Source organism: Myotis yumanensis, unplaced genomic scaffold (genome assembly GCF_028538775.1).
Source record: "Myotis yumanensis isolate MYYU_CA2020_CCGP unplaced genomic scaffold, mMyoYum1.0.hap1 SCAF_6, whole genome shotgun sequence".
NCBI lineage: Eukaryota > Metazoa > Chordata > Mammalia > Chiroptera > Vespertilionidae > Myotis > Myotis yumanensis.
This window is the reverse complement of record NW_027223757.1, coordinates 96,567,126-96,595,088: the sequence shown is the minus strand read 5'-3', so window position 1 is coordinate 96,595,088 and position 27,963 is coordinate 96,567,126. Positions and strand designations below refer to the sequence as shown.

The 27,963-nt window shown below is 53.4% G+C and overlaps 1 protein-coding gene across 5 annotated transcripts; it reads right to left on the bottom strand.

The window, feature by feature from the left end:
- Positions 1–39: 39 nt before the first annotated feature.
- On the bottom strand, positions 40–27,640 carry EHMT2 (euchromatic histone lysine methyltransferase 2). Of its 5 annotated transcripts, XM_070418884.1 has the most exons (28): positions 27,589–27,640; positions 26,876–26,942; positions 26,566–26,784; positions 26,225–26,475; positions 25,195–25,279; positions 25,068–25,108; positions 24,775–24,930; positions 9,281–9,397; positions 9,082–9,196; positions 8,836–8,937; positions 8,460–8,608; positions 8,219–8,362; positions 7,908–8,143; positions 7,648–7,830; positions 7,467–7,549; positions 7,077–7,183; positions 6,867–6,989; positions 6,691–6,792; positions 5,378–5,482; positions 5,118–5,272; positions 4,869–5,036; positions 3,477–3,621; positions 3,181–3,258; positions 2,793–2,908; positions 2,618–2,704; positions 1,182–1,260; positions 888–1,063; positions 40–520 (listed from the first exon to the last, which is right to left on the bottom strand). In XM_070418884.1, exons 1-28 carry the CDS (start codon positions 27,625–27,627, stop codon positions 340–342), a joined length of 3,609 nt encoding a protein of 1,202 aa, XP_070274985.1. In that variant the 5' UTR covers positions 27,628–27,640; the 3' UTR covers positions 40–339. The 5 variants fall into 5 exon arrangements, with proteins under 5 accessions (XP_070274985.1, XP_070274986.1, XP_070274983.1 ...); XM_070418885.1 differs by lacking the exon at positions 8,836–8,937; XM_070418882.1 differs by lacking the exon at positions 27,589–27,640 and having other exon boundaries at positions 26,876–27,167.
- Positions 27,641–27,963: the final 323 nt, after the last annotated feature.

Genomic DNA, 27,963 nt, shown 5'->3' with positions numbered 1-27,963 from the left:
TGCTTCCTCCCCACAGCCCCCACCCCTCAAACCCAAATGTTGTTACCAAACCCAACATTTATTGAGAACCAAGACACCAGCTGGCACAGAGGCCCATTTCAGTTCATCAAACATCAGCTGAGGATGGGGGCGGGGCGGCCAGCCCTGAAGTCCCTCCCAGGGAGGAACCAGCCCTGGGCGAGGGGCTGTCAGACCTCCAGGGCCTGGCTGGGGTCTCTGGCCGGAATGTGTGAAGGGCGAGTGGGAGAGATGGCAGTGCCCCCAGCGTGGTGTGGATGTGAGCAGCAAGTGAGAGGCAGCTGCTGAGCTGGTGGCATTGGGGGCGGTTATGGTCCACTCTCAGGGGTTGACAGGGGGCAGGGAGCCCAGCTCAGGCAGCAGCTCGGGGTGGGGGTCCAGGCGGGCCAGGCGGCTCTGCTCTAGGGCAATGGCCTCGGCCGAGTGTTTGCACTTCTCCGAGCCACACTGGCAGGTGAAATATTTGCTTTTGATGTCCCAGAAGCGGTCGCCATAGTCAAACCTGTCAGAGGAGCACAGGAGGCTTGTGGGACCCAGACCTGACTGCCCAGGCCAGGCCAGGCCAGAGCCTCCGTCGACCCTGCTCCGGAGGGCCCTGCCCCTCTCCCGACAGGCCGACCCTCGTGTGTTCTGTGGACCCGAGCACCAGCCTGCCTGGAACTGTCTGCATCAGGAGCCTGAGCCCCACCCACATTTACTGAAGCAAAATTCTGCTAGCTCGGGCCTATTTAGCACGCCCTCCAGGGACACTGCTGCAACCCGCAGAGCTCAGCTCCAGGGCATGCGTGCAGCTGGGAGTTCTCTTCAGGCTGAGTCCCAGGCCCAGCGCCGCCCGCCCCTGGCCCAGCCCAGCCTCAGCCCAGCCTCACCCCAGCTCCTCCCCGGTGCGGATGTCCCGGGAACTGAAGAAGGCGATGCGTGGAAACCGCAGGTCTTGGTGCAGCATGAAGACCCGGACAGGGATGATGTTGGGGTCACATAGGTGGTTGATGAACCGGCTGATGTTGCCGTAGTAACGGGCATCGATGCAGTACACCTCTCCATCCTGAGGGGAGGGTGGCACTCTTCAGTGCCAGGCCCATGGCCGCCCCCCATGCCCCCCCAGCCCCCCCAGGTTTCCATGTGCGGCCTGGGAGTAGGGGACAGCGGGACCTCCTGCCCACCTTGTTGTCCAAGTCGAAGAGATAAGAATCATCCTCTCTGACGTCAGCCTCGGCATCGGAGATCAGCTCCCCGACATACCTGCTGGGCGGGGCGAGGGCTTCTGAAGGCGGGCAGGCGGCGGAGCCGGCCCAGCCGTGTCTCCTCACAACCCCACGGCCCCGCTTCACTGTCAGACGCCCCAGTGTCCGCGAACGTCACTGCTGCACAGTGCTGGCACCCGCGTGGGACCCGCGGCCTAGTGGGCCCAGAGGACAGGGACCTCATCTGGGAGGGGGGGGTGGTGGCCCCCTCGGGGCAGGACCAGGAGGACGAACATGGGGACACTGGCATGTGAGGTCCCCACTGCAGAGTTGCAACAGGCAAGTGTGGTGGCCGGGGGAGGTGAAGGGATGGACCCAGGGCTCTGGGTTCGGGGGTGAGCCGGTGGCAGTTGGCTTGGGTGGGACAGTGCTCAGGTTTAGACACTGGGAGGTTTGTGGGCATGGCGACGGCAGGCTGATGGACAGGCGTCAGGGCTGCAGGAAGGGATGAAGCCGCAGGAGCGGAGGGGTGGGGGGAGGAAGGTGGCACTTGGAGAATCTGCCAGGGGACCGAGGCCGAGGCACAGGGAGCAGGGTGGGGTGCAGAGGGGTGAGGGCAAAGGCAGGTGCAGGCAGGATGAGCAATGAGCGATGGTGGGGAACGGAGGCCCAGGAAGAACGGCTGCTTGCTTGAGGAGTTGAGAGATGACATGACAGAAAAAAGGTCGTGGGTTCGATCCCTGGCCCTGGTCAGGGCGCATGCAGGAGGCAACCAATCAATGTGTCTCCACATCAGTGTTTCTCTCTCTTTCTCCCCTCCCTCCCTCCCTTCCACTCTAAAAACCAATGGAGCCCTAACCAGTTTGGCTCAGTGGATGGAGCGTCGGCCTGCGGACTCAAGGGTCCCAGGTTCGATTCCGGTCAAGGGCATGTACCTTGGTTGCGGGCACATCCCCAGTGGGGAGTGTGCAAGAGGCAGCTGATCAATGTTTTTCTCATTGATGTTTCTAACTCTCTATCCCTCTCCCTTCCTCTCCGTAAAAAATCAATAAAATATATTAAAAATAAAAATAAACCCCCGGGGAGGACCCCCGCTGCCACCCCCCGGGGAAAAAAATAAAAATAAAAAAAATAAAAATAAAAACCAATGGAAAAATATCGTCGGATGAACAACAACCACACAAACGAAAGGCAGGGAGAGGGGATGTGAGGCTGGGAAGTGGGGATGTGGGCAGTGGTGATGGGCAGCCCTGGGGTCTGGGCAGAGTGGGCAGGCGGGGCGCTTGGCTGTGGGATGGGGGCAGAGCAGCTGGAGATGGGATGGTGAGAAGAGGGGGAACCTGTCAGGGAGGAGGCAGAGAGGGCAGAAGAGGCAGCAGTGGCCCTGGGCCCACCCCTCGCCCCTGCCCACTCACTCGCAGATGAAGGTTCCTTGGGGGATGGTGTGCAGGGCGCGGACTCCCCAGCCCATCTTGGCTGTTCGGTAGAGCTGCAGTCGAACCCTAGGGGTGGGAGAGAGAATGATGCTGGGTGCATGGGAGACAGGGTGCATGTGCGTGTGTATGTGCGCATGCAGGGCCAGGGCCTCACTTGATGCCGCTCTGCACCACCCGGTTCTTGCAGTTTCTCCAGCAGGAGCAGGCCTGGTTACACTCGAAGATCAGCGGGGGCTCGATCTTGTTAAATTCCTGGAGCAGCCGCCCGTCCTGGGGAGGGGGAGGCGGTGGTTTCTGTGTGGTCCCCTCTCAGCTGCCCAGGCCCCCCGAGACCCCACAGAAAAATCCTCCCCTGGCCGCAACCCAGTCAGTGGACACCACATATGCTCCGAGGTCAGAGGACTGGACCCCAAACCCCCCTTGATCTGCATGTGTCGGGCCAGGCCCATCTGTCCTAACAGCATCCCAAGAATTCCAGGTCTGCCCTGCCCTCTCTGCCAGCCGTGGCAGGGCAGGAGGTGGGGAAAGGCGAGGGTGCGTACCTTGTCATACCAGCAGCGAATGCTGAGCTGGCCACACAGGCAGTTGGAGCTGGAGCAGTCGTCCACACAGGTGCAGTGCTGGGGGGAGGCAGGGTGAGCTGGGCCCGGAATCAGCCCTGCGCCTGCCCCCAGTGCGCCTGCCCCCACTGCTGCCCCTTCTCTAGGGCCCATGTTTTAGAATCAAGATGCTGCTGGAGGATTGTCCCAGGGCCACCCTGAGCCTGACGACCCTGCATGTGTCCTGGCGAGAGGACGCTTCTCCAGGGGACCGAGCCCAGGAGCTCCTCCGCCCTCACCTGCAGGTGGGTGATGTTGCGGTCAATGTTCATGGTGGAAGTCTCGCAGTTCTCTGAGATGTACTTGTAATCCTCGGGGCACGGCTCCCCGTCCACACCGTTGACGCAGGGAATGGGCACGTTCTCATAGCCCCGAGCCACGTCCCTGGCAAAGGGAGATGAGGTGAGGGCTCCCTGGGTGCAAGGGGAGGGCTGGGCGGTTGGGGGGGGGGGGGGGGGCCCGTGGGCTGGGGGAGGGAGGGAGGTGCTCTGGGTGTTCGCAGGGGAATGGGGAGTGAAGTTACCCAGATAAAATACAGGGCGTCCAGTTAAATTCAGATTTTAGATAAACAAGAAATAATTGTTTGGTATAGGTATATCCCAAATGCTGCATGGGACACTTTTACATTAAAAAAAAGTTATCAACTGTTCATCTGATATTCAAATTTAACTGGCTATTCTCTATTTTTATTTGCTAAATTTGGCAGTCCTAGGAGGGAGACCCGAAGATGGCTCTTGGGATTCTAAGGGCCCTGGGGAGGGCCAGGGCGCAGGGGGCTGGGGAGGGCCAGGGCACAGGGGGCCTGGGGGGGGGCCAGGGCACAGGGGCCTGGGGAGGGCCAGGGCGCAGGGGCCTGGGGGGGGGCCAGGGCGCAGGGGCCTGGGGGGGGGCCAGGGCGCAGGGGCCTGGGGGGGGGCCAGGGCGCAGGGGCCTGGGGGGGGGCCAGGGCGCAGGGGCCTGGGGGGGGGCCAGGGCGCAGGGGGCTGGGGGGGGGGCCAGGGCGCAGGGGGCTGGGGAGGGCCAGGGCGCAGGGGCCTGGGGAGGGCCAGGGCGCAGGGGGCTGGGGAGGGCCAGGGCGCAGGGGCCTGGCGGAGGGCCAGGGCGCAGGGGCTGGGGAGGGCCAGGGCGCAGGGGCTGGGGAGGGCCAGGGCGCAGGGGGCTGGGGAGGGCCAGGGCGCAGGGGCCTGGCGGAGGGCCAGGGCGCAGGGGGCTGGGGAGGGCCAGGGCGCAGGGGCCTGGGGGAGGGCCAGGGCGCAGGGGCTGGGGAGGGCCAGGGCGCAGGGGCCTGGCGGAGGGCCAGGGCGCAGGGGGCTGGGGAGGGCCAGGGCGCAGGGGCCTGGGGGAGGGCCAGGGCGCAGGGGCTGGGGAGGGCCAGGGCGCAGGGGGCTGGGGAGGGCCAGGGCGCAGGGGCCTGGCGGAGGGCCAGGGCGCAGGGGGCTGGGGAGGGCCAGGGCGCAGGGGGCTGGGGAGGGCCAGGGCGCAGGGGGCTGGGGAGGGCCAGGGCGCAGGGGGCTGGGGAGGGCCAGGGCGCAGGGGCCTGGGGAGGGCCAGGGCGCAGGGGCCTGGGGAGGGCCAGGGCGCAGGGGGCTGGGGAGGGCGGGGCCGCTCTGGGACGGAGGCCCCGTGCTCACCGGCAGATGATCTTCTCCGTGCGGACGGCCCGGTTGCCCACGCCGAGCCGCAGCTTGCGGTTGAGCTGGAGCGCAAACCACACGTCCGAGCGCTCGGGGGTCAGGTCCCACGCAGTGTCCCCCTCCTTGTTGCGCAGCTCAGGGTTTGCTCCACGCGACAGGAACAGCCTGGGAGGGAGAGGAAGCCGTGGGGTTGGGGCTTCCCGAGGTGATGGTGGGGCTTTGGGGGGTGTGGCAGGCGGGGCTCACAGCACACAGTCGTGGTAGCTCTCCCGGGCTGCGATGTGCAGGGGCGTGTCCCCGTGGTAGTTGACGGCGTGGAGGTCGCAGCGGGCGTTCAGGAGGACCTCGGCGATGGCGGCACTGCCGGTGAAGGAGGCCCAGTGCAGGCAGATGTTTTCCTCCTGGGGAGGGGGCACGGGGAGCCCGGCAGTGAGCCCTTGAACCCCACCTCCACTTTGGTCAGGGTCTGGGCCAGGCCAACTCCCCAGGAGGAAACTCATGCTCACGTTGTCTGTGAGGGTGACGTCGGCGCCGCGCGTCAGCAGCATGCGGATCACCTCGATGTGCTTGTGCTCTGCGGCCCAGATGATGGGCGTCCACCCCCCACTGTCCTGTGGGTGGGAGGGAGAAGGGGAGGAGGCTGCGGGCAGGCCCAGCAGCCGGCTCTGTTCACCAAAGCAGCACGTGGCCAGAAGCACACGCCCTGGAGCCAGACCGAGTGAGCCCGCTCGCCGCCGAGGTGCCCAGTGCCCTGCGCCTGCTTCATCTGGTACCAAACTAGAGTGTCTATGGCTCAAGGCTGCAGAGCACTTCTTCCCTTTTTCTCTTTTTGTTAATCCTCAGCAGAGGATATTTTCCCATTGATTTTTAGAGAGAGGGGAAGGGAGAGGGAGAGACAGAGAAAGAAACATCGATGTGAGAGACACACATCGATTGGCTGCCCCATCCCTGCCCCCTCCTTCCCCCCCACCCCCACTCCGCATGTGCCCCAACCAGGGCTGGGGATCGAGCCTGCAACTGAGGCATGTGCCCTTGACCAGAATCAAACACCAGACCCTTCAGTCTGCAGGCCGATGCTCTAACCACTGAGCAACCAGCCAGAGCAGTATTTTTTTTCTTTTTTAAAAATTTGTATTTCCTAGGTCTGCCTACGCAGAAGGCCTAGACGCAGGAAGCAGCAGTGACAGCCGTCCCGTGGTACAGACTGTAGTGTGTGAATGCCCGAAAGGCCAGGGTGCTCTCAGAGGCTGCTGGGCCACACCAGAGGCCACAGGAGCCAACTCCAGGGGCTCCTCCTGACCAAGGATGAATCGAGAAGATGAGAGAGTGAAACACGTCTACCATGCGAAAAACTAAGAGTTCACAAAGAATTGCACTGAGCCCTAAACGGTTTGGCTCAGTGGATGGAGCGTCGGCCTGTGGACTGAAAGGTCCCAGGTTCGATTCTGGTCAAGGGCACATGCCCAGGTTGCGGGCTCGATCCCCAGTGTGGGGCGTGCAGGAGGCAGCTGATCAATGATTCTCGCTCATCATTGATGTTTCTCTCTCTCTCTCCCTCTCCCTTACTCTCTGATTAAAAAATAATACAAAAGAATTTTTTAAAAAATGGCTCTGACACCTCAGAGATAAGGCAGCTACTCAGTACTCAAAGTGATAAAGAGAAAAAGCAAGAAAGAGAAATGCAAATGAGGGAGAAAGGTGAGGACAGCTGCAGCCACATGGGTTGTAGGGAGGGGTCAGAGGTCAGCCGAGGTGGAAAGGGGGCACAGCCTAGGGCTGAGCCAGGGACCCCGGGGGCTGGGGCAGCCGGGCCTCTGACCTGGGCGTTGACGTCCACCTGTCCTGTGCTGAGCAGCAGGCTGACCATCTCCAAGTTCCCGATTTTGGCTGCGTGGTGGAGGCAGGTGGAGCCGTCCTCCTCCTGGGGGAGACGGGCAGGTGAGTCCTCGGGCGGCCCCTCTAGCCCGGCCCGCCCGGCCTCTGCCAGCAGCGCACCTTGCTGTAGACACACCCGCCGCGCTGCACCATGTAGCGGGCCACCTCCAGGTGGTTGTTCACCACGGCCTCCATCAGCGGCGTCCGCTGCTGCTTGTCCACGGCGTTGATGTTGGCTCCAGCCTGCAAGGAGGGGCATGTGGCTGGCACAGGGCGGGCAGGGCGGGCAGGGGTCCGAGGCCTGCGGGGGGGCGGGGCGGCCGTGCTGACCTGCAGCAGCACGTGGCAGATCTCCACGGAGCCCTTCTGGGCGGCCGCGTGCAGGGGTGTGCGCTTGCTCTGCTGGTCGCTCTGGAAGTTGGGGTCCAGGTTGTCCACTGCGGGGAGAGCCCGCCATACGGGAGAAGGAGGGACACGTGGTGAGCGAGCGAGGGGCGGCGCCTGCTGCAGGAAGGCTTCTAGGGCACGTGTCAGAGTAGGGAGCCAGGGCACCAGCTCAGCCCGAGTCAAAGCGGCCCTTCCCCGGTGCTGCTGTGCGCCAGCCGCAGGCACCTGGGCGAGGACGAAGGCTTCCCCGCACCCCTGGCCAGCCTGCTGCTGGGTAGCGCTGGGCGCAGTCGAGCTTGGCTCACTTGTGTGAGCGAATGAGCACATACTCACACAGCATCAGGACCACCTTCTGCAGCTCCCCCTGCTTCACTGACAGGTACAACTGCCGGGGGTGGAAGCGGAGTTTCTTCCGCCTGCCAAGGGGGGTTCTCAGACTCCAGCAGCAGCCTCACCACCAGAGACCGGCCCGCCAGCCCCACCCCAGCCTCCGTGCGGACAGCAGCCCACTCACCGCTCGGACTCCTGGATGACCAGGGCCTTTTCCAGGGCCTCCCGGCCTGGCCCAGGTGGCAGCCCCACGGCCGAGAGGCAGCCCCCACTGGGCAGGGCCAGGGAGGGCCCCGAGCTGTCGATGGTGTCAGCCACGGGGTCGCAGGGTGTACGCCGTGGCTCCCCCTGCCCGCGCATCCGGGCGCTGTGGGAAAAGGGGCTAATGTCTTAGGGGCGACGGGGAGCGACAGGGAAGAGACGGGGGGCGGGGGAGGCCGGTACCTGGGCTGGGAGGTATCCGCTCTCCCAGGGGCATCCTGGGCCAGGGGTGGGGGCGCGGGGGCTGCAGTGCCAGCTGGTGGGGTCACTCCGTCCCCCCGGGGGATGGTCACCTCCTGGGCCTCGGATGCATCCTCCCCACAGTGGGGACAGAAGACCATGCCGTTCATCTGGGACACACAGGCCTTGTGGAAGCGATGGGCCACACGGAAGTCGGGGTGGCACTCCAGGAAGGTGCCCTGGGGCAGGGAAACAGCGGGTGAGGCTAGGGGATCCCCAGGGGAGCGCTGCCTGCCCGCCCCACGCCCACTCACCACTGTACAGAAGTAGCCGCAGCCTGGACAGCAGTGGTGCTTGACCATGCGGGCCCGGTGCGCCTCGCAGAGCACCATCAGGGCCACGCGGCTCGAGGGCCTCATGGTCTCCCGCTTGAGGATGGCAGCGTTGCAGCCCGACAGCTGTGGACAGGGAGGGTGGGCGAGAAGAGGTGAGGCTGGGCCTGGCCCCGCCCGCGGCGCTCTTCTGCCCTCAGCCTACCTCTCCGCCTCAGCCTACCTCTCCGTCCACGCTCTCCGTGGCCATGCACTTGTGCCCTGCTCTTTCGCTGATGCGGTCGATCTTGGGCGCCTCCATGCGGCAGCTGCACAGGGGCAGCTCCTCCAGCCCGCGCTCCGTCTCCAGGGAAGAAGTATCGTTGGACACCCCTTGGACAGAGGAGAAAGGGAGCTGAGGGAGGCCCTGCCCCTCACCCACCGGGACCCCTGGCGGGGCCGTTCGCCCCCCACCCTGCCTGCCTTTCCCTCCATGCTCCAGAACCCAAAGCCTGGCCATGAACACCCTGGCTCCAGTGGGGTCCCCCTCCTCCCCTTTCCCTCCAGTCCTGACGGTGCCCCCTAGTGGCTCCCTATCCCAGCAATTGGCAATTAATTACCAGCGTGGTTGGGGGAGAGGGTCCCCTCGCTGGGCAGCTCCAGGGACCCCAGAGGGACCTCCATGTACTCACTGGGGCCTGAGGAGCCCACACCATTCACTCCTGACACAGAGACAGAGAGAGTGAGAGTGCGAGCTCACAGGCGCCTGGATGTGTGGGTACATGCGTGAGCGTGTGCTCGTGCACGCTCTCTGGGGCTGGGAGGGGGCTGAAGGAGGGCACCCCAAAGCAGAGGAGCCTCCTCACCTCGTGGCTCCTTGGCCCGTGGAGGCTCCCGCTTCCGCCGTTTCCGGGACGGCTTCACCCAGGGGCTGTCCTTCCGCCATTTCTTTTTGGCTTTTCTCCGGCCGCTGGAACCACTCTGGGGAGGAGGGGGCGTTAGCGAGCCTGGCCCCAGACCCTCTGGAACACTCGGGCCTCGGGCCATCCAGCCTCCTGCTTTCACCTTGTCAGACTGATTGCCAGACTCCTCGTCTTCCTCTTCCTCCTCCTCCTCCTCTTCTTCCTCCTCCTCTTCCTCCTCTTCCTCACTCAGTTGTTCAGCCAGTGCTTCAACCTCAGACTGGACCAGGGCAAAGTGGGGCTGAGGAAACAGTGGCCCTTGGGCCACAGCTCTCCCGTGGGGGGACGTGGGAGAGGCAGAGCAGGTCATACCCAACCGCGGGGACGCCGCCACCCAGGATGGCTCTCTCCTGGGGCGGGGCTTGCAGGGAAGGAGTTAAAGAGCCGGATAAAGGGAAAGGATGTAGAATATTACACAGCAACAAGAAGGAAAGTGCAATGTTAGATGCAACAACACGTGTGAATCTTGGCAAGACAACATTAAGTGAAACAAAAACAACAACAAATTAAAAATGGCGGGGGAGTAGGTGGATGCTGCACGGACATGCTCCCAGGAACAAGCTGGAATTACAACCGAAATACGGAAAGAATTCCTGAATAATCAACGGCAAACTCACAGGAGAGAACCCTGATACCCAAGGACCAAAGGTGGAGACGCATAGAGACTGGTAGGAGGGGTGGAGGTGCAAAAGGGCTGGCCGGGCACCCACAGACGGCAACTGAAGTCCTGGAGAGATACCTCAGCTGTGGGGGGTTGCCACTGAGAACTCTAGGATCTAATCCTGAAGCTGGGCCCCCCAGCAGAGAGCACCTAACTGAGAAGGGTACCCACATAACATCTGGCCGTGAAAAGCAGTGGGGTGCTGTCTGCCAGGGAGTGACAGCTGAAAGTTCAGGCACCCTCTTAAAGGGCCAATGCACAAAAATTCCCTGTGGAGCCACCCACCTTGTGCTCCGGCAGACGGAGGGTGAAGTGGACTAGAGCTATGAGAGCAGAACCCAGGATTGGGAACTTGGGGGATAGAGCTCAGAAGGCAGACACCCCAAGTTTTCTGGGCTGAGTCATTCCCTCACATAGCCGAGGACATCTTTCCCACATAGATACCTGCCTTGAAACACCTTGCCCTAAAGCCACTTAAGCCAGTGAAAATGACAATTAACCTCCAGGCAGAAGCAACTGCCCCACCCTGTTGAAAAAACTCTTGCCAAACCTGAGGACAATTTCCTGGGGCCATTCAAGTCCAAATCCTATTAGTCTGTAGACCAGTGGTTCTCAACCTTGGCTGCACATTAGAATCACCTGGGAATCTTAAAATCCTGATTTCTGGGCTTCATCCTCTGGAAATTCTGTTTCTTTGTGACTAATGTTGTGGCCTCACCCCATAACAAAGAAACAAAATTTCCGGAGGATGAGGCCCAGAAATCAGGATTTTAAAAAGATTCCCAGGTGATTCTAATGTGCAGCCAAGGTTGAGAAGCACTGCTCTGGAGGCTTTGAGTCTTTGCCTGATCCAATTAGTCAGAAACAGCCTTTAACACTGTCCTGCACTAGAGATTGAGAGGCATAGAGGATCTACCTAATACATAGTCACAGACAACCAAAATGAGGAGACAAAAAAACAACCCCCAAATGAAAGAACTTAGCGAATTCCCCAGAAGTAGAGATAAGAAATTTATCTGAGCCCTGACCGGTTTGGCTCCGAGGATAGAGGCAGCTGATCAATGTTTCTCTCTCATTGATGTTTCTAACTCTCTATCCCTCTCCCTTTCTCTCTGTAAAAAATCAATAAAATAGGTTTTAAAAAAATCAATAAAATATATATATATTTTTAAAAGAATTTATCTGAAACAGAGTTCAGAGTAATGATGGTAAAATGCTCAACAATATGAAAAAAAATAGTAACTATGAAAAAAGAACAGTCTGACATAAAGACTGACAACACAAATAAAGAACACATTGGAAGGAATACATAGCAGATTAGGGGAAGCTGAGGATAGAATCAGCGAATCAGAAGACAGAGTTGAAAATATCACTCAATTAGAGAACCAAACAGAAAAAAAAATGAAAAAAACAGGAGGACAGCTTAAGGGAGCTGTGGGACAATGTGAAATGTAACAATATTAGAATAGCAGGTGTGCCAGAAGAGGCAGAAAGGGAGAAAGGAACAGAGAAGGTGTTTGAAGAAATAATGGTAGAAAACTTCCCTAACCTGGTAAAGGAAAAAGTCACACAAGTTCAGGAGGCACAGAGAAGCCCAAACAAGAAGAACCCAAACAGACCCATGCCCAGACACATCATAATTAAAATGCCAAAAATTAAAGACAAAGAGAGAATCTTAAAGGCAGCAAGAGAAAAGAAAACTGTTACCTACAAAGGAGCTCCCATAAGGCTGACACCTGATTTCTCATCAGAAACTCTACAGGCCAGAAGGGAATGGCATGAAGTACTCAAGGTAATGGAAAGCAAGGATGTGAGACCAAGATTACTATATCCAGCACGGCTATCATTCAAAATAGATGGTCAAATAAAGAGCTTCCTAGACAAAAAAAAGGCTAAAGGAGTTCATCACCACCAAGCCAGCATTACAAGAAATGCTAAAGGGATTGCTGAGAAGAAGAAACAGAGAGAGAAACCTAGCCATACAGAATTAAAATGGCAATAAATAAGTACCTCTCAATAATAACCCTAAATATAAATGGATTAAATGCTCCAATCAAAAGGTGTAGAGTAGCTGAATGGATACAAAAACATGACCCAACTATGTGCTGTCTACAAGAGACCCACCGCAAAACAAAAGACACACACAGGATGAGAGTGAAGGGATGGAAAAAAATTCCATGCAAATGGAAAAAGAAAAAAAAGCTGGAGTAGCAATACTCATATCTGACAAAATAGACATCAAAATGAAGGCCATCACAAGAGACAACAAAGGTCACTACATAATACTAAAGGGATCGATTCAACAAGAGGATATAACCCTGGTAAACACATATGCACCAAAATAGGAGCACCTAAATATATATGGGAGAAACCAAGATGGCAGCATAGGTAAACACCGGAGATTGCTGCCTCGCACAACCACTTCAAAAATACAAATAAAAGACAGAACGGACATCATCCAGAACCACAGGAAGGCTGGCTGAGTGGAAATTCTACAACTAGAAGGAAAGAGAAAAGCATACTGAGACTCAGAGGCGGTGCGGTGCGGAAGTAAAATACAGAGGTACAGAGGCGCATGCGGAGAGGGTTGGTGGCTGAGGACACGGTTGTCTTTTTCAATCGGGAGGGAGTCTCAAGCTCTGAGCTCCAGTTCCGGGCGAGTCTCTGGGGACCCAGACTCATAGGGGAGAAACTGGACTGTCTGGCATCAGTCAGAACTCGAGGGCAGCTTTCTCTTGGGGGTGCTTGCAGCGATTGCCGGGACCCTGAGAAGCAGGGCCTCTGAGGGCAGGACTGAGAGCAGCCATAACTGCTCGCCCCCTGGGACCCCGCCCTGCCCAAGCCATGGAGGCTTTTGCATATGAAAGGCCTGGCCCTTTGCAATCTGATAATTACCTAACAAACTGCAGCTGGCCGAAGGCCCCAGCTGGCTCCTGCTGGATAGCCTCAGGCAGAGGCTAGATTAGCTCCTCCTTAGAGATCCAGGAGCCAGTGTGCCCAATGGTCAGAGTGGGACCATCCAGATTGCAGCTCCTCGGATTCATAAAGGACACACTCAGGGGGCAGACTCAGTGAGCACCAAAGCCCCATTGAAGCAAGTCTTGCCCCGGAGGGGTGTCTCCAGCACAGAAGTTCTCCCACTGCAGACAGCTGATTCTCACAGCCAATTGGCCTGGAAGTCAATCCCTCCCAGTGTTACCTACAACAATCAAGGCTTAACTACAACAAGACTGTGCACAAAGCCCACAAGGGGGTGCACCAAGAGTGTCTACCTCAGGTAATTGGGGAGGCTGAGCCACTGGGCCCTATAGGACATCTAATACAGAAAGCCACTCTATCGACATAGCGAAGCATAAAAAAATGCGGAGACAGCCGAAACCGGTTTGGCTCAGTGGATAGAGCGTCGGCCTGCGGACTGAAGGGTCCCAGGTTCGATTCCGGTCAAGGGCATGTACCTGGGTTGCGGGCACATCCCCACTGGGAGATGTGCAGGAGGCAGCTGATCGATGTTTCTCTCCCATCGATGTTTCTAACTATCTATCTCTCTCCCTTCCTCTCTGTAAAATATCAATAAAATATATTTAAAAAAAAAAAAATGCGGAGACAAAGAAACAGGACACAAATGACAGAAATGGAGGAAAGCAAACTACTGGATATAGAGTTCAAAACCACACTTTTTAGGTTTTTCAAGAATTTTCTAGAAACCGCCGATAAACTTAATGAGACCCTCAAGAAATCTAATGAGACCCTCGATGTTGTGATAAAGAACCAACTAGAAATTAAGCGTACACTGACTGAAATAAAAAATACTATACAGACTCCCAACAGCAGACCAGAGGATTGCAAGAATCAAGTCAAAGATTTGAAATACGAAGAAGCAAAAAACACCCAACTGGAAAAGCAAAATGAAAAAAGAATCCAAAAATATGAAGATAGTGTAAGGAGCCTCTGGGACAGCTTCAAGCGTACCAACATCCGAATTACAGGGGTGCCAGAAGAAGAGAGAGAGCAAGATATTGAAAACCGAGAGAATCGAAGATGGCGGCATAGGTAAACACCGGAGACTGCCGCCGTGGACAACCACTTCAAAAATACAACTAAAAGTCGGAGCGGACATCAACCAGAACCACGGGAAGGCTGGCTGAGGAGAGTCTCTTCAACTAGAAGCAAAAACAACAGCATTCCGACGCTCAGCGGAGGCGCAGTGTGGAAAATTTAAAGGTACAGCGGTGCGGTGGTGAGGGTGCGCGCGCAAAGCGGGCTGGCGGCTGAGGGCGCGATTGTCGTTTTCAATCAGGAGCGAATCTCAGACTCTGGGCTACAGATCCGGGCGAGTCTCTAGGGACCCAGACTCAAACGGGAGAAGCGGGACTGTCTGGCTACGGCTCCTCCGAGGTTTGCAGCGATTGCTGGGACAGAGAGGCAGAGCCCCTGGGGACGGACTGAGAGCGGCCATAGCTGCTCCCTCCCCCCGCCCTGTTGAGCCCGCCCCGCCCAAACCCCCCCCCCCCCGCCCCGCGCACAACCATTTGCCGACCGCCTCAGGCAAGGGCTGGACTAGCACCTCCCCTGAGGACTGAAGTTTTCCCACAGCTGATTTCCACCGCCAGTCGGCCTGATGGTCAAATCCCTCTAGTGTTAACTACAACAATTAAGGCTTCGCTAGAACAAGACTGCGCACAGACCACAAGGGGGTGCACCAAGAAAGCATAAAAGATGCGGAGACAAAAAAACATGACAGAAATGGAGGATATGGAGCTAAGAATCGCAATTTTGAGGGCTTGCCATAAATTCGTGCAGAGCCTCACGAAAACTAATGAGACCCTCGATGCTACGATAAAGAAATTAGAAAGTAAGCATACACGGACTGAAATAAAGAATATTATACCCAATAGCAGACCAGAGGAGCACAAGAATCAAACCAAAGATTCGACAAAAAACACCCAATTGGAAAAGCAAAATGAAAAAAGAATCCGAAAGTGTGAAGATAATGTAAGGAGCCTCTGGGACAGCTTTAAGCGGACTAATATCAGAGTCATTGGAGTCCCAGAAGATGAGAGACAGCAAGATATTGAAAACCTATTTCAAGAAATAATGGCAGAAAACTTCCCCCACCTGGAGAAAGAAATGGACTTACAGGTCCAAGAAGCGCAGAGAACCCCAAACAAAAGGAATCCAAAGAGGACCACACCAAGACACATCATCATTAAAATGCCAAGAGCAAAAGACAAAGAGAAAATCTTAAAAGCAGCAAGAGAAAGAGGCTCAATTACCTACAAGGGAATACCCATACGACTGTCAGCTGATTTCTCAACAGAAACTTTGCAGGCCAGAAGGGAATGGCAAGAAATATTCAAAGTGCTGAATACCAAGAACCTACAACCAAGATTACTTTATCCAGCAAAGCTATCATTCAGAATTGAAGGTCAGATAAAGAGCTTCACAGATAAGGAAAAACTAAAGGAGTTCATCACCGCCAAACCAGTATTATATGAAATGCTGAAAGGTATCCTTTAAGAAGAGGAAGAAGAAGAAAAAGGTAAAGATACAAATTATGAACAACAAATATGCATCTATCAACAAATGAATCTAAGAATCAAGTGAATAAATAACCTGATGTACAGAATGAACTGGTGACTATAATGAATCAGGGACATAGAAAGGGAATGGACTGACTATTCTTGGGGGGGAAAGGGGAATGGGAGATTCGGGAAGAGACTGGACAAAAATCATGCACCTATGGATGAACTCAGTGGGTGGGGAGTGAGGGTGGAGGGTGGGGTGGGAGCTGGAAGGAGGGGAGTTATGGGGGGAAAAAAGAGGAACAAATGTAATAATCTGAACAATAAAGATAAAAAAAAAAAAAAAGATATTGAAAACCTACTTGAAGAAATAATGACAGAAAACTTCCCCTACCTGGTGAAAGAAATAGACTTCCAAGTCCAGGAAGTGCAGAGAACCCCAAACAAAAGGAATCCAAAGAGGACCACACCAAGACACATCATAATTAAAATGCCAAGAGCAAAAGACAAAGAGAGAATCTTAAAAGCAGCAAGAGAAAAAAAGTCAGTTACCTACAAGGGAGTACCCATACGACTGTCAGCTGATTTCTCAACAGAAACTATGCAGGCCAAAAGGCAGTGGCAAGAAATATTCAAAGTGATGAATACCAAGAACCTACAACCAAGATTACTTTACCCAGCAAAGCTATCATTCAGAATTGAAGGTCAGATAAAGAGCTTCACAGATAAGAAAAAGCTAAAGGAGTTCATCACCACTAAACCAGTATTATATGAAATGCTGAAAGGTATTTTTTAAGGAGAGGAAGAAGAATAAAATGGTAAAGATACAAACTATGAACAACAAATACATATCTATCAACAAGTGAATCTAAGAATCAAGTGAATAAATAATCTGATGAACAGAATGAACTGGTGATTATAATAGAATCAGGGGCATAGAAAGGAAGTGGACTGACTATTCTTGGGGGGGAAAGGGGTATGGGGGATGCAGGAAGAGACTGAACAAAAATCGTGCACCTATGGATGAGGACAGTGTGTGGGTGGGGGCGTGAGGGCAGGGGGGTGGGAAAGGGTGGAGGGGAGCTATGGGGGGAAAAAGAGGAACAACTGTAATAATCTGAACAATAAAGATTTAATAAAAAATATAAATATATAAAAAAACTTCTAGAGGACTTTAACAGAGAGATAGACAACAATACATTCATAGTTGGGGATTTTAACACCCCAATAACTTCCCTGGACAGTTCTTCCAGAAAAAAACTTAACAAGGAAACAGAGATTTTCTTTTTTTTTTTTAGTATATTTTATTGATTTTTTACAGAGAGGAAGGGAGAGGGATAGAGAGTTAGAAACATCGATCAGCTGCCTCCTGCACACCTCCCACTGGGGATGTGCCCGCAACCAAGGTACATGCCCTTGACTGGAATCGAACCTGGGACCCTTCAGTCCGTAGGCCAACGCTCTATCCCCTGAGCCAAACCGGCCAGGGCTGGAAACAGAGATTCTAAAGGACACACTGGATCAGATGGATTTAACTGACATTTATAGAACATTTCACCCCAAAGCTGCAGAATATACATTCTTCTCAAGTGCACATGGGTCATTTCCAAAGAGACCACATGTTAGGACACAAAACAAGTCTCTACAAGTTCAACAAGATTGAAATCATATCAAGCACCTTCTCAGATCACAGTGGAATGAAATTAGAAAGCAACTACAGTAAAAACACCTCAAAATATTCAAATACATGGAGGCTAAATAGCATGATATTAAACAATGACTGGGCTACTAATGAGATCAAGAAAGAAATAAAAAACTTCCTGGAGGTGAGCGGCGCTCGGCCTCCTCCACCGGGGCAGCCTCGGGCGCTGCCGCAGGGCCCGTGACAGGAGGTGGTGGGAGGCCGGGTGCCCGAGCTTCGGGCCTGGGTGGGGGCGCGGGCTGCTCGGCAGCGGGCGCGGGCGGGAGTGGGGCCGTGGGGCTGGCGGGGGTCGCCAGCTGCCTCTGGGCGCCAAAGTTAAAAAAAAGAAAACAAAACAAAACAAAAAAAACTTCCTGGAAACAAATGAAAATGAACACACAACAACCCAAAATCTCTGGGACACAGCAAAAGCCGTCCTGAGAGGGAAGTTCATAGCACTACAGGCCTACCTCAAAAAACAAGAAAAATCAGCAATCAACTATTTAACCCTACAACGTAAAGAACTTGAAAGAGAACAACAAGAAAAGCCCAGAGTAAGTAGAAGGAAATAATAAAGATTAGAGCAGAAATAAATGACAGAGACTAAAAAAAAATCAGTAAGACTAAGAGCCGGTTCTTTGAAAGGATAAAGGCTGATAAACCATTAGCCAGACTCATCAAGAAACAAAGAGAGAGGATCCAAATAAATAAAATCAGAAACGAAAATGAAGAAGTAACCACAGACACTACAGATATACAAAGGATTGTAAGAACATACAATGAACAACTCAACTATATGCTAACAAGCTGGACAATGTTGTTGAAATAGACAAATTCCTACAAAAATACAATCTCCCAAAACTGAATCAGGAAGAATGAAAAAAAACTGAATAGGCCAATAACAACCGGTGAAATAGAAGCAGTAATAAAAAAACTCCCACCAAACAAAAGCCCAGGTCCAGATGGCTTCACAGGGAAGTTTTTCCAAACATTCCAAGAATAACTACACTCCTCAAACTAGTTCAGAAAATCCAAGAGGAAGGAACACTTCTATCCCTCTGGCAGCCTGGGAGCCCCCAGGGGTAGTCTGACTGATGGCTTAGGCCTACTTTCCAAGCCCACTTCCAGTGGGGAGTGGGCCTAAGCTGCAGTGGGACATCCTTAGCGCTGCCACTGCCCCTGCACAGCCCACAGCCCGGCTTATGGCTGGGCGGAGCTCCCCCTGTGGCAGCTTATTGACCACCGGGGGCAGCTCCTGTGTTGAGCGTCTGCCCCCTGGTGGTCAGTGCGCATCATAGTGACAGGTTGTTCAGCCTTTAGGGTCAATTTGCATATTACCCTTTTATTATATAGGAATTTTTTTCAACACCCATTTTTGATAAAAACTCTCAGCAAAGTTGAAGTAGAGGGAGCATATCTCAACATGATAAAGGCCATATATGACAAACTTACAGCCAACATCATACTCAATGGGCAAAGTCTAAAACCATTTCCCTAAGAATAGGAACAAGACAGGGATGCCCACTCTCACCACTCCTGTTCGACATAGTACTGAAAGTACAAGCAACAGTGATCAGACAAGAAGAAGAAATAAAAGGCATCCAAATTGGAAAAGAAGTAAAATTGTCATTATTCGCAGATGACATGATAGTGTACATAGAAAACCCCAAAGACTCCATCAAAAAACTACTAGAGTTGCCCTGACCAGTTTGGCTCAGTGGATGGAGCATCGGCCTGTGGACCGAAGGGTACCCGGTTCGATTCTGGTCAGGGGCATGTACGTTGGTTGCGGGCACATCCCCAGTGGGAGTGTGCAGGAGACAGCTGATTGATGTTTCTCTCTCATCGATGTTTCTAGCTCTCTATCCCTCTCCCTTCCTCTCTGTAAAAAAAAATAAATAAATAAATAAAATATATTAAAACAAAACAAAACAACTACTAGAGTTAATAAATGAATTCAGTAATGTAGCAGGATACAAAATTAACACCCAGAAATCTATGGCTTTTTTATACATCAATAATGAACTCAGAAAGAGAAACTAAAATAAAAAATCCCATTAATCATTGCATCAAAAAAATTATGATACCTAGGAATAAACTTAACTAAGGAGGTAAAAGACCTGTATTTGAAAAACTACAGGACGTTGGAAAAAGAGATAGAGGGAGACATAAAAAATGGAAGAATATACCGTGTTCATGGACTGGTAGAATCAACATCATTAAAATGTCCATACTACCCGAGAGAGACCAAGATGGCGGCGTAGGTAAACACCGGAGACCGCTGCCGCAAACAACCATTTCAAAAATACAACTAAAAGACTGAACGGACATCACCCAGAACCACAGGAAGGCTGGCTGAAGAGAGACTCTACAACTAGAAGGAAAGAGAACAGCAAATCGAGGCTCAGAGGCGGCGCAGTGTGGAAAATAGAAAGGTACCGAGGTGCGCGCGAAAGCGGGCTGGTGGCTGAGGGCGCGGTTGTGGTTTTCTGCCGGGAGTGAGCCTCAGACTCTGGGCTCCAGATCCGGGCGAGTCTCTAGGGACCCAGACTCAAACGGGAGAAGCGGGATTATCCGGCATCAGTTGGAACCTGAGGGCAGCTTTCTCTCCAAGGTTTGCAGCGGCTGCCGGGGTTCTGAGAAGCAGAGCCTCTGGGAACGGGACTGAGCGTGGCCATAACTGCTCCCTCCGCCCACCCTGTTGATCCCGCCCCGCCCAAAGCCTGCGCACAGCCATTTGCCGATCGCCTCAGGCAAAGGCTGGATTAGCGCCTCCCCAGAAGGCAGACGTTTTCCACACAGCTGATTTCCACAGCCAGCCGGCCTGGTGGTCAAACCCCTCTAGTGTTAACTACAACAATTAAGGCTTGGCTAGAACAAGACTGCGCACAGAGACCACAAGGGGGTGCACCAAGAAAGCATAAAAGATGCGGAGACAAAGAAACATGACAGAAATGGAGGATATGGAGCTAAGAATCGCAATTTTGAGGGCTTGCCATAAATTTGTGCAGAGCCTCACGAAAACTAATGAGACCCTCGATGCTACGATAAAGAAATTAGAAAGTAAGCATACACGGACTGAAATAAAGAATATTATACCCAATAGCAGACCAGAGGAGTACAATAATCAAACCAAAGATTCGACAAAAAACACCCAATTGGAAAAGCAAAATGAAAAAAGAATCCGAAAGTGTGAAGATAGTGTAAGGAGCCTCTGGGACAGCTTTAAGCGGTCTAATATCAGAGTCATTGGAGTGCCAGAAGATGAGAGACAGCAAGATACTGAAAACCTATTTCAAGAAATAATGGCAGAAAACTTCCCCCACCTGGTGAAAGAAATGGACTTACAGGTCCAAGAAGCGCAGAGAACCCCAAACAAAAGGAATCCAAAGAGGACCACACCAAGACACATCATCATTAAAATGCCAAGAGCAAAAGACAAAGAGAAAATCTTAAAAGCAGCAAGAGAAAGAGGCTCAATTACCTACAAGGGAATACCCATACGACTGTCAGCTGATTTCTCAACAGAAACTTTGCAGGCCAGAAGGGAATGGCAAGAAATATTCAAAGTGCTGAATACCAAGAACCTACAACCAAGATTACTTTATCCAGCAAAGCTATCATTCAGAATTGAAGGTCAGATAAAGAGCTTCACAGATAAGGAAAAGCTAAAGGAGTTCATCACCGCCAAACCAGTATTATATGAAATGCTGAAAGGTATCCTTTAAGAAGAGGAAGAAGAAGAAAAAGGTAAAGATACAAATTATGAACAACAAACATGCATCTATCAACAAATGAATCTAAGAATCAAGTGAATAAATAATCTGATGTACAGAATGAACTGGTGATTATAATAGAATCAGGGACATAGAAAGGGAATAGACTGACTATTCTTGGGGGAAAAAGGGGTGTGGGAGATGCGGGAAGTGACTGGACAAAAATCATGCACCTATGGATGAACACAGTGGGTGGGGAGTGAGGGTGGAGGGTGGGGTGGGAGCTGGAAGGAGGGGAGTTATGGGGGGAAAAAAGAGGAACAAATGTAATAATCTGAACAATAAAGATTTAATTTAAAAAAAAAAAAAAAAAAAAAAATGTCCATACTACCCAAAGCAATCTATAGATTCAATGCAATCCCCTTCAAGATACCAACAGAATATTTCACAGACCTAGAAACAAACTCTTCAAAAATTCATTTGGAATAAAAAAAAGACCCCGAATAGCTGCAGCAATCCTGAGAAAGAAGAAAAAAGTTGGAGAGATCACAATACCAGATAACAAGCTATATTACAAAGCCATTGTTCTCAAAACTGCCTGGCATTGGCACAAGAACAGACATATAGACCAGTGGAACAGAACAGAGAACCCAGATATCGACCCAAACCATTATGCTCAATTAATATTTGACAAAGGAGGCAAGAGCATACAATGGAGTCAAGACAGTCTCTTCAATAAATGGTGTTGGGAAAATTGGATAGATACAGGCAAAAAAATGAAACTAGACCACCAACTTACACCATACACAAAAATAAACTCAAAATGGATAAAGGACTTAAACGTAAGATGAGAAGCCATAAAAATCTTAGAAGAATCCATAGGCAGCAAAATAATAGACATATGTCATAGCAATATCTTTACCGATTTAGCTCCTAGGGCAGTGGTCGGCAAACTCATTAGTCAACAGAGCCAAATGTCAACAGTACGATTGAAATTTTTCTTTTTTTTAAAATTATATTTTATTGATTTTTTTTTACAGAGAGAAAGGGAGAAGGATAGAGTTAGAAACATCGATGAGAGAGAAACATCGATCAGCTGCCTCCTGCACACCTCCTACTGGGATGTGCCCACAACCAAGGTACATGCCCTTGACTGGAATCAAACCTGGGACCTTTCAGTCCACAAGCTGATGCTCTATCCACTGAGCCAAACCAGCCAGGGCTGAAATTTCTTTTGAGAGCCAAATTTTTTAAACACACCTCCTACTGGGATGTGCCCACAACCAAGGTACATGCCCTTGACTGGAATCGAACCTGGGACCTTTCAGTCCACAAGCTGATGCTCTATCCACTGAGCCAAACCAGCCAGGGCTGAAATTTCTTTTGAGAGCCAAATTTTTTAAACTTAAACTATATAGGTAGGTACATTGTTATTAACTTAATTAGGGTACTCCTAAGGCTTAGGAAGAGCCACACTCAAGGGGCCAAAGAGCCGCATGTGGCTCGAGAGCCGCAGTTTGCCGACCATGGTCCTAGGGCAATGGGAACTAAGGAGAAAATAAACCTCAATATAAAAAGCTTCTGCACAGCAAAGGAAACCATCAATAAAACAACAAGAGAGCCCACTTCCACTTCCTCTAAATATCAATGGAAAAAATATCCTCAGGTGCCGAACCGGTTTGGCTCAGTGGATAGAGCGTCGGCCTGCGGACTCAGGGGTCCCAGGTTCGATTCTGGTCAAGGGCATGTACCTTGGTTGCGGGCACATTCTCACTGGGGGGTGTGCAGGAGGCAGCTGATCGATTTCTCTCATCGATGTTTCTGGCTCTCTATCCCTCTCCCTTCTTCTCTGTAAAAAATCAATAAAATATATTTTAAAAAAATATATCCTCAGGTGAGGATTAACAAAAAAACAAGGACAACCTACTGAATGGAAGAAGGTATTTGCCAATGATACATCTGATAAGGGGTCAATATACAAAATTTATTAAAAAAATAACTGAAATTAAAAAAAAAAAAAAATCAAAAAACCCCCAAACAATCCAATTAAAAAATGGGAAAAGGACCTGGATAGACACTTATCCAAAGAGGACATACAGATGGCCAAGAGACATATGAAAAATGCTCAGCAACAGTAATCAGCAGGGAAATGCAAATTAAAACCACAGTGAGATAGGCTCTCACACTTATTAGAATGGCTACCATGAATAAATCAACAAGTGCTGGTGAGGATGTGGGGAAAGGGAACCTTTGCGGACTGTTTTTGGGAAGGCAAATTGGTGAAGCCACTGTGGAAAACAGTATGAAGTTTCCTCAAAAATTAATAATAGAACTACCATATGATCCAGCAATTCCACTTCCGGGTATTTATCCAGTGAAACCCAAAACATTAATTCCAATACACATATGCACCCCTGTGTTCACTGGAACGTTATTTAGAACTAGAGGCCCGGTGCACGATTTTGTGCATGTGTGGCGTCTGGCCGGTCTGCCCCAATGGGCTGGGCTGGCGGGGGAGGGGGCAGGGACGCAGGAGGTTGGCGGGCCAGCCCTGCCCGCTGGTCAAACTCTGGTAGAACTCTCGGTGGAGGGGACAATTTGCATATTGTAATGACTTGAGTGCGGTGCCGCGGGAACTGGCAGTATCTGGGAGGAACTCGTACAAAGTATAGGACTGTCTAACCCTATTAATATTGAGCCCTGACCAGTGTGACTCAGGTGGCTGGGTGTCGGGGCAGGTGTCGGGGTGTGCAGGAGGCAGCCCATCGACATTTTTCTCTCATATTGATGTTTCTCTCTCTCATTCTCTTTCCCGTCCTCTCAAAAATTCAATAAAAACAAAAACCCTAAACAATGTTGAATGTAAAAAAATTAATTAATTAAAAAAAGAAAAAAGTCAGCTATATACTGATGGTTACATGGGGCTTCCTCTTATATTCTTTCTTTCTTTGTTATTATTATTTTTTAAATCCTCACCCGAGGATATTTTTCCATTGATTTTTAGAGAGAGTGGAAGAGAGAGGGAAAGACAGAAATATCGATGTGAGAGAAACAGTTATTGGTTGCCTCCTGCATGTGCCCCGACCATGGCCTGGGGCAGTGGTCAGCAAACCGTGGCTCGCGAGCCACATGCGGCTCTTTGGCCCCTTGAGTGCGGCTCTTCCACAAAATACCAACTTCTGCGCATGGGCCACGAAGTTTCAATCGCACTGTACGTGCGCGCCACCATGTGGCATTTTGTGGAAGAGCCACACTCAAGGGGCCAAAGAGCCACATGTGGCTCGTGAGCCTCAGTTTGCCGACCACGGGCCTGGGGGAACCTACATGCCCTTGACCGGAATCGAACCCGGGACCCTTCAGTCCGAAGCTCTATCCACTGAGTCAAACTGGTGGGGGCCACTCTTGTATTCTTTTATGTATACAATTGGTTCTTGAACAACACGGGAATTAGGGGTGCAGAAAAAAAATCTATGTATAACTTTGATTTCCCCCCAAAATTTACTAATAGCCTACTGTTAAACAGAAGCCTTACCAGTAACATAAACAGCTGGTTAACACATATTTTGTATGTTATATGTAATACATAGTGTATTCTTACGATCAAGTCTGCTGGGAAAAATAAGTCGTAAGGAAAATACATTTATGGTATTTATTGGAAAAAAAAATCTGTGTATAAGAAGACCCATAAAGGTCAAACCTGTGTTGTTCGAGAACCACCTGTATTTGAAAGTTTCCATGATAAAACATTAAGTAAAAAGCGAAACAGGTAAGACTAAGAATGATAGTACACAGGCAAAGGCATGAGATAAAACCAAACCAAGAGCAAAGGCATAAACACCCAAACTAACAACAAATCAATCATAACACGGATGGCGGTCACTGTGGAGAGGGCAGGGATGGGATGGGGTGCAGCACACAGGGCAGTAAGTTACAGAGAGCTCGGGGCAATGAGTTAGCGGGTGCTAAACAGGAAAGAGTGAAAGGGGGGCAGTGAGCCCTTGACACGGCGGCCCTCACCTTGCTGTCCGAGTCCACACGCTCGTCCACAGAGTAGGAGTCATAGTAGAGGCTGAAGTCATCCCCCACCACCGTCTCCCACTCCTCCTGGAGCCCCGCATTCGCCTTCTCCAGGGTCATCTCTCCTGAGCCCCGGGCAGACCCCAACTCCTCCAACTAGAAAAAAATGAGAGCCACTGAAGCTGCTGGCACCCCCACCAACCCATTTCCCGAGGCTGGGACGCAGCCCTCGTTTGGGGATCCCCTGCAGCAGCCCCCCGAGGAGAGGCCTGTGCCCGCCTCTCCCTGCTCACCAGGCCGCCTCCAGAGTTCAGCTTCCTCCTTTTGGCCACATCTGGAAGGAGAGAAGACAGGAGGCAGGCTGGCATTCTAAACTCTCAGCAGGCCTCAGCAGGCTGCAGGTGGGCGGGCGGCACTGACCTGAGGCCACCTTCCCCAGGGGGTGCACGTCGTCACTCATGCGGAAATGCTGGACTTCAGGGGGCCGCTTCTCGGGGACTGGGGGCTGGGGACCGAGAGGGAGCACACTTAGGGGCAGGAGCGGCTATGGTTTGGCCTGGACTAGCCCGGAGCCCCAAATGGGGGTGGGGTGGTGAGCCACACCCTCAAAAATGCCATCCGCAGCTGCAGGAACCAGATGGGGCTCTCAGGAGAACGGCTGTCTCCCAAGCACATCCCACACCCAACCCTCACTTGTTTCTGCGAGTGTGCAGCAGGCCCGCTTCCCATTTTACAGACGAGAAAACAAAGGTTAAGGCCTTGACCAAAGCTACTCTAACCGCACGCAGAAGTGAATGCTACCAACAGCCTTAAAAACAGTCATAAAGCTTGGGAGATGCTGGGGCCTGTCATTCTCGAGGCCCGTCTCCTCCCCAGTAGGAGCACAACCTTTAAGCTGGAGCAGGGGCCGTTTCTGGGGAGCAGAGTTCCCCGGGGCTTGCTCTGAGCTAAAAAGATAGAGGGATTGACGTTTCTTTACATCATCATTGTCTTAAGAGCAATTAAGCCCTAGCCGGTTTGGCTCAGTGGATAGAGCGTCAGCCTGCGGACTCAAGGGTCCCAGGTTCGATTCCAGTCAAGGGCATGTACCTTGATTGCGGGCACATCCCCAGTAGGGGGTGTGCAGGAGGCAGCTGATTGATGTTTCTAACTCCCTCTCCCTCTCCCTTCCTCTCTAAAAAATCAATAAAATATATTTTTTAAAAAAAGAGTAATTAAGACATGAACTACATACATAAGTCTAACAGTTGTCTCTCCTACTCTGCCCAAGACTGTAAAGTGCAGGGGACCTGTCTGTTCACGTATGAAGCCCCAGCCCAGAATGTGACACAAAACAGCCCCGGGGCACATGCATAGAGCTGTGACCCGATTAGCAGCCCTGAAGCTAGAGGGCGCGGAAAGCCCCCCAGAGGCTGAGCCCTGCACCCCACAGCCCTCCCCCAGGCCTCACCTGTCCATTGCCCGGCTTGGACATGGTTTTCCTGGCTCGGTGGACCTTGGGCTGCCCCTCTGGGCTGGTTGTAGCTGGAGGGGGTTCAGGCCCTGCCGCTGCCCCCTGGGCCCCAGGCATACTCAGCAGCCTCATCGCCAAACTCTGGACCGAGGGGGGTGACTTCCCCGCCCCCGTCATTGACATCTTGGCGCGGCTGGGACAGGCACCCCCTTTGCTGGGGGAAGAGGGGAATGACTTTGTGGCATGGCCTGGAAAACAGCAGGCAGGTAGCAAGGCAAGATCAGAGGAAGGCAGAGTCAGAGGGCGCCCCACCTCCCCCAGCCTCCACCGCTGCTCACCCAGCAGGACGCGCCCCCCGTGGAGGTCCCCATTGCCCTCAAGATTCTCAGGTTCATCCCCAATGAGTGGTGTGGCTCCTACAGGGGTGTCGGCGCCCTCGTCGCCAACAGTCACGGTGACAGAGGCTGGGGATGAGGGGCCAGCAGGCTCCAGGGAGTCGGGGTTGGCCTTGGGCAGGGTCTCCTCACTACGAGGGGTGTCCCCAAAAGAGCCGTGAACTGTAAGGGAAGAGAGAAAGTTCAGGGCTCTGGGCCAGGGGCCTGCGCTTGGGGAGGTAATGGTCCGCGGGGCCGTTTCTGCTTCACTCACCTCGCTCGACGGCTCCTCTGGGCTCCTTGTCCAGCACCAGAGCCCCCATCTCAGCGGGGCCCTCCTCCTGAGAGGCGACACCAGGGATAGGAGGGCTGGTCAGCCCGGTAGGAAGTTGGGGGGCCCAAGACGCCTGGGCCCTGGGAAGAGAGAGCAGGCTCCGGGGCCTACCTCTCCCTCTGTGGGCGCCCCCCCTCCCGCGGCCCCGGCTGCTCGGAGGGGCCGCACGGCCCCGGCCCCGGGCCCGCATCAGCCCCCGGCCTCTCGGCAGACCCCGCATCTCAGGGACCGAGAGGAGAGGAGGGGGAGGGGGCGGGGCCTCCGCGCACCGGCCCCGCCCCCTCCTCCCGGCGGCACGCGCCGCTCCCCCTTTGTCCCCCAGGCCGCGGGGACCCCGGGCACCAACCCCTCCAGCACCCGCTGCCCCCCAGCCCGGCGGGCGGCCTCTCGCGCCCCTCGCGCGCGCTCCTGGGGCGCCGGGGCCAGCCGCCCACTCGGGGACGGCCAGAGGCTGCACGCGCGCCCCCGTGCCCACTCCCCCCACCTCCCACCCCCTGGTCCCCTCATCCGCCCCCGGTGCTGGCCCTCCGGATGGCTGTAAGTCCCGCCCGGGCCCCCCGGCCCCGTTGCACCCCCGGAGCATTGCACGGGCGCGCGCTTCCCCCGGGCGCGCGCGCGGGCATGCACCCGCCTCTCCCCCTCCCCTTCCGCACCTCGGCGGCCGCCGCTGCAGCTCCCGCCGCCGCCGCCATCGCCGCTGCGCTGGGGCCCAGCCGGCGCGGCCGCCCCGGGTCACGTGGGCCGGGAGGGCGGGCCGGGAAGGGCCTTAAAGGAGCCACCGCGCGCTTTCTGGCCATTTTCCCCGGAGAGCGGCCTCGGCCATGGCTGCGGGCTGAGGCCTCTGGTTCCTGCTCTCAGCTCCGGGGCGCTGGGGCGGGGGACCACGCGGGCGCGCGGGCCCAGGTGTGGCTCCCCCAGGTTTTGGGTCCAAGCGGAGTGTCAGCCTCCGGACCGCGGCTTCTCCCACTTGTAGTGCTTTCCCGTGTGGGGGCTGCAGAGAGCAGGTGGGCCTCCGCTGGGGCTTCTCT

Coding starts and splice junctions, on each gene's coding strand:
- EHMT2 (XM_070418882.1), bottom strand. CDS start 27,155: ATGCGGGGTCTGCCGAGAGGCCGGGGGCTGATGCGGGCCCGGGGCCGG. Junction 5,273..5,377: donor ACGTCACCCTCACAGACAAC/GTGAGCATGAGT, acceptor CCCCCTCCCCAG/GAGGAAAACATCTGCCTGCA. Junction 2,909..3,180: donor TTCGCTGCTGGTATGACAAG/GTACGCACCCTC, acceptor CCCCCTCCCCAG/GACGGGCGGCTGCTCCAGGA.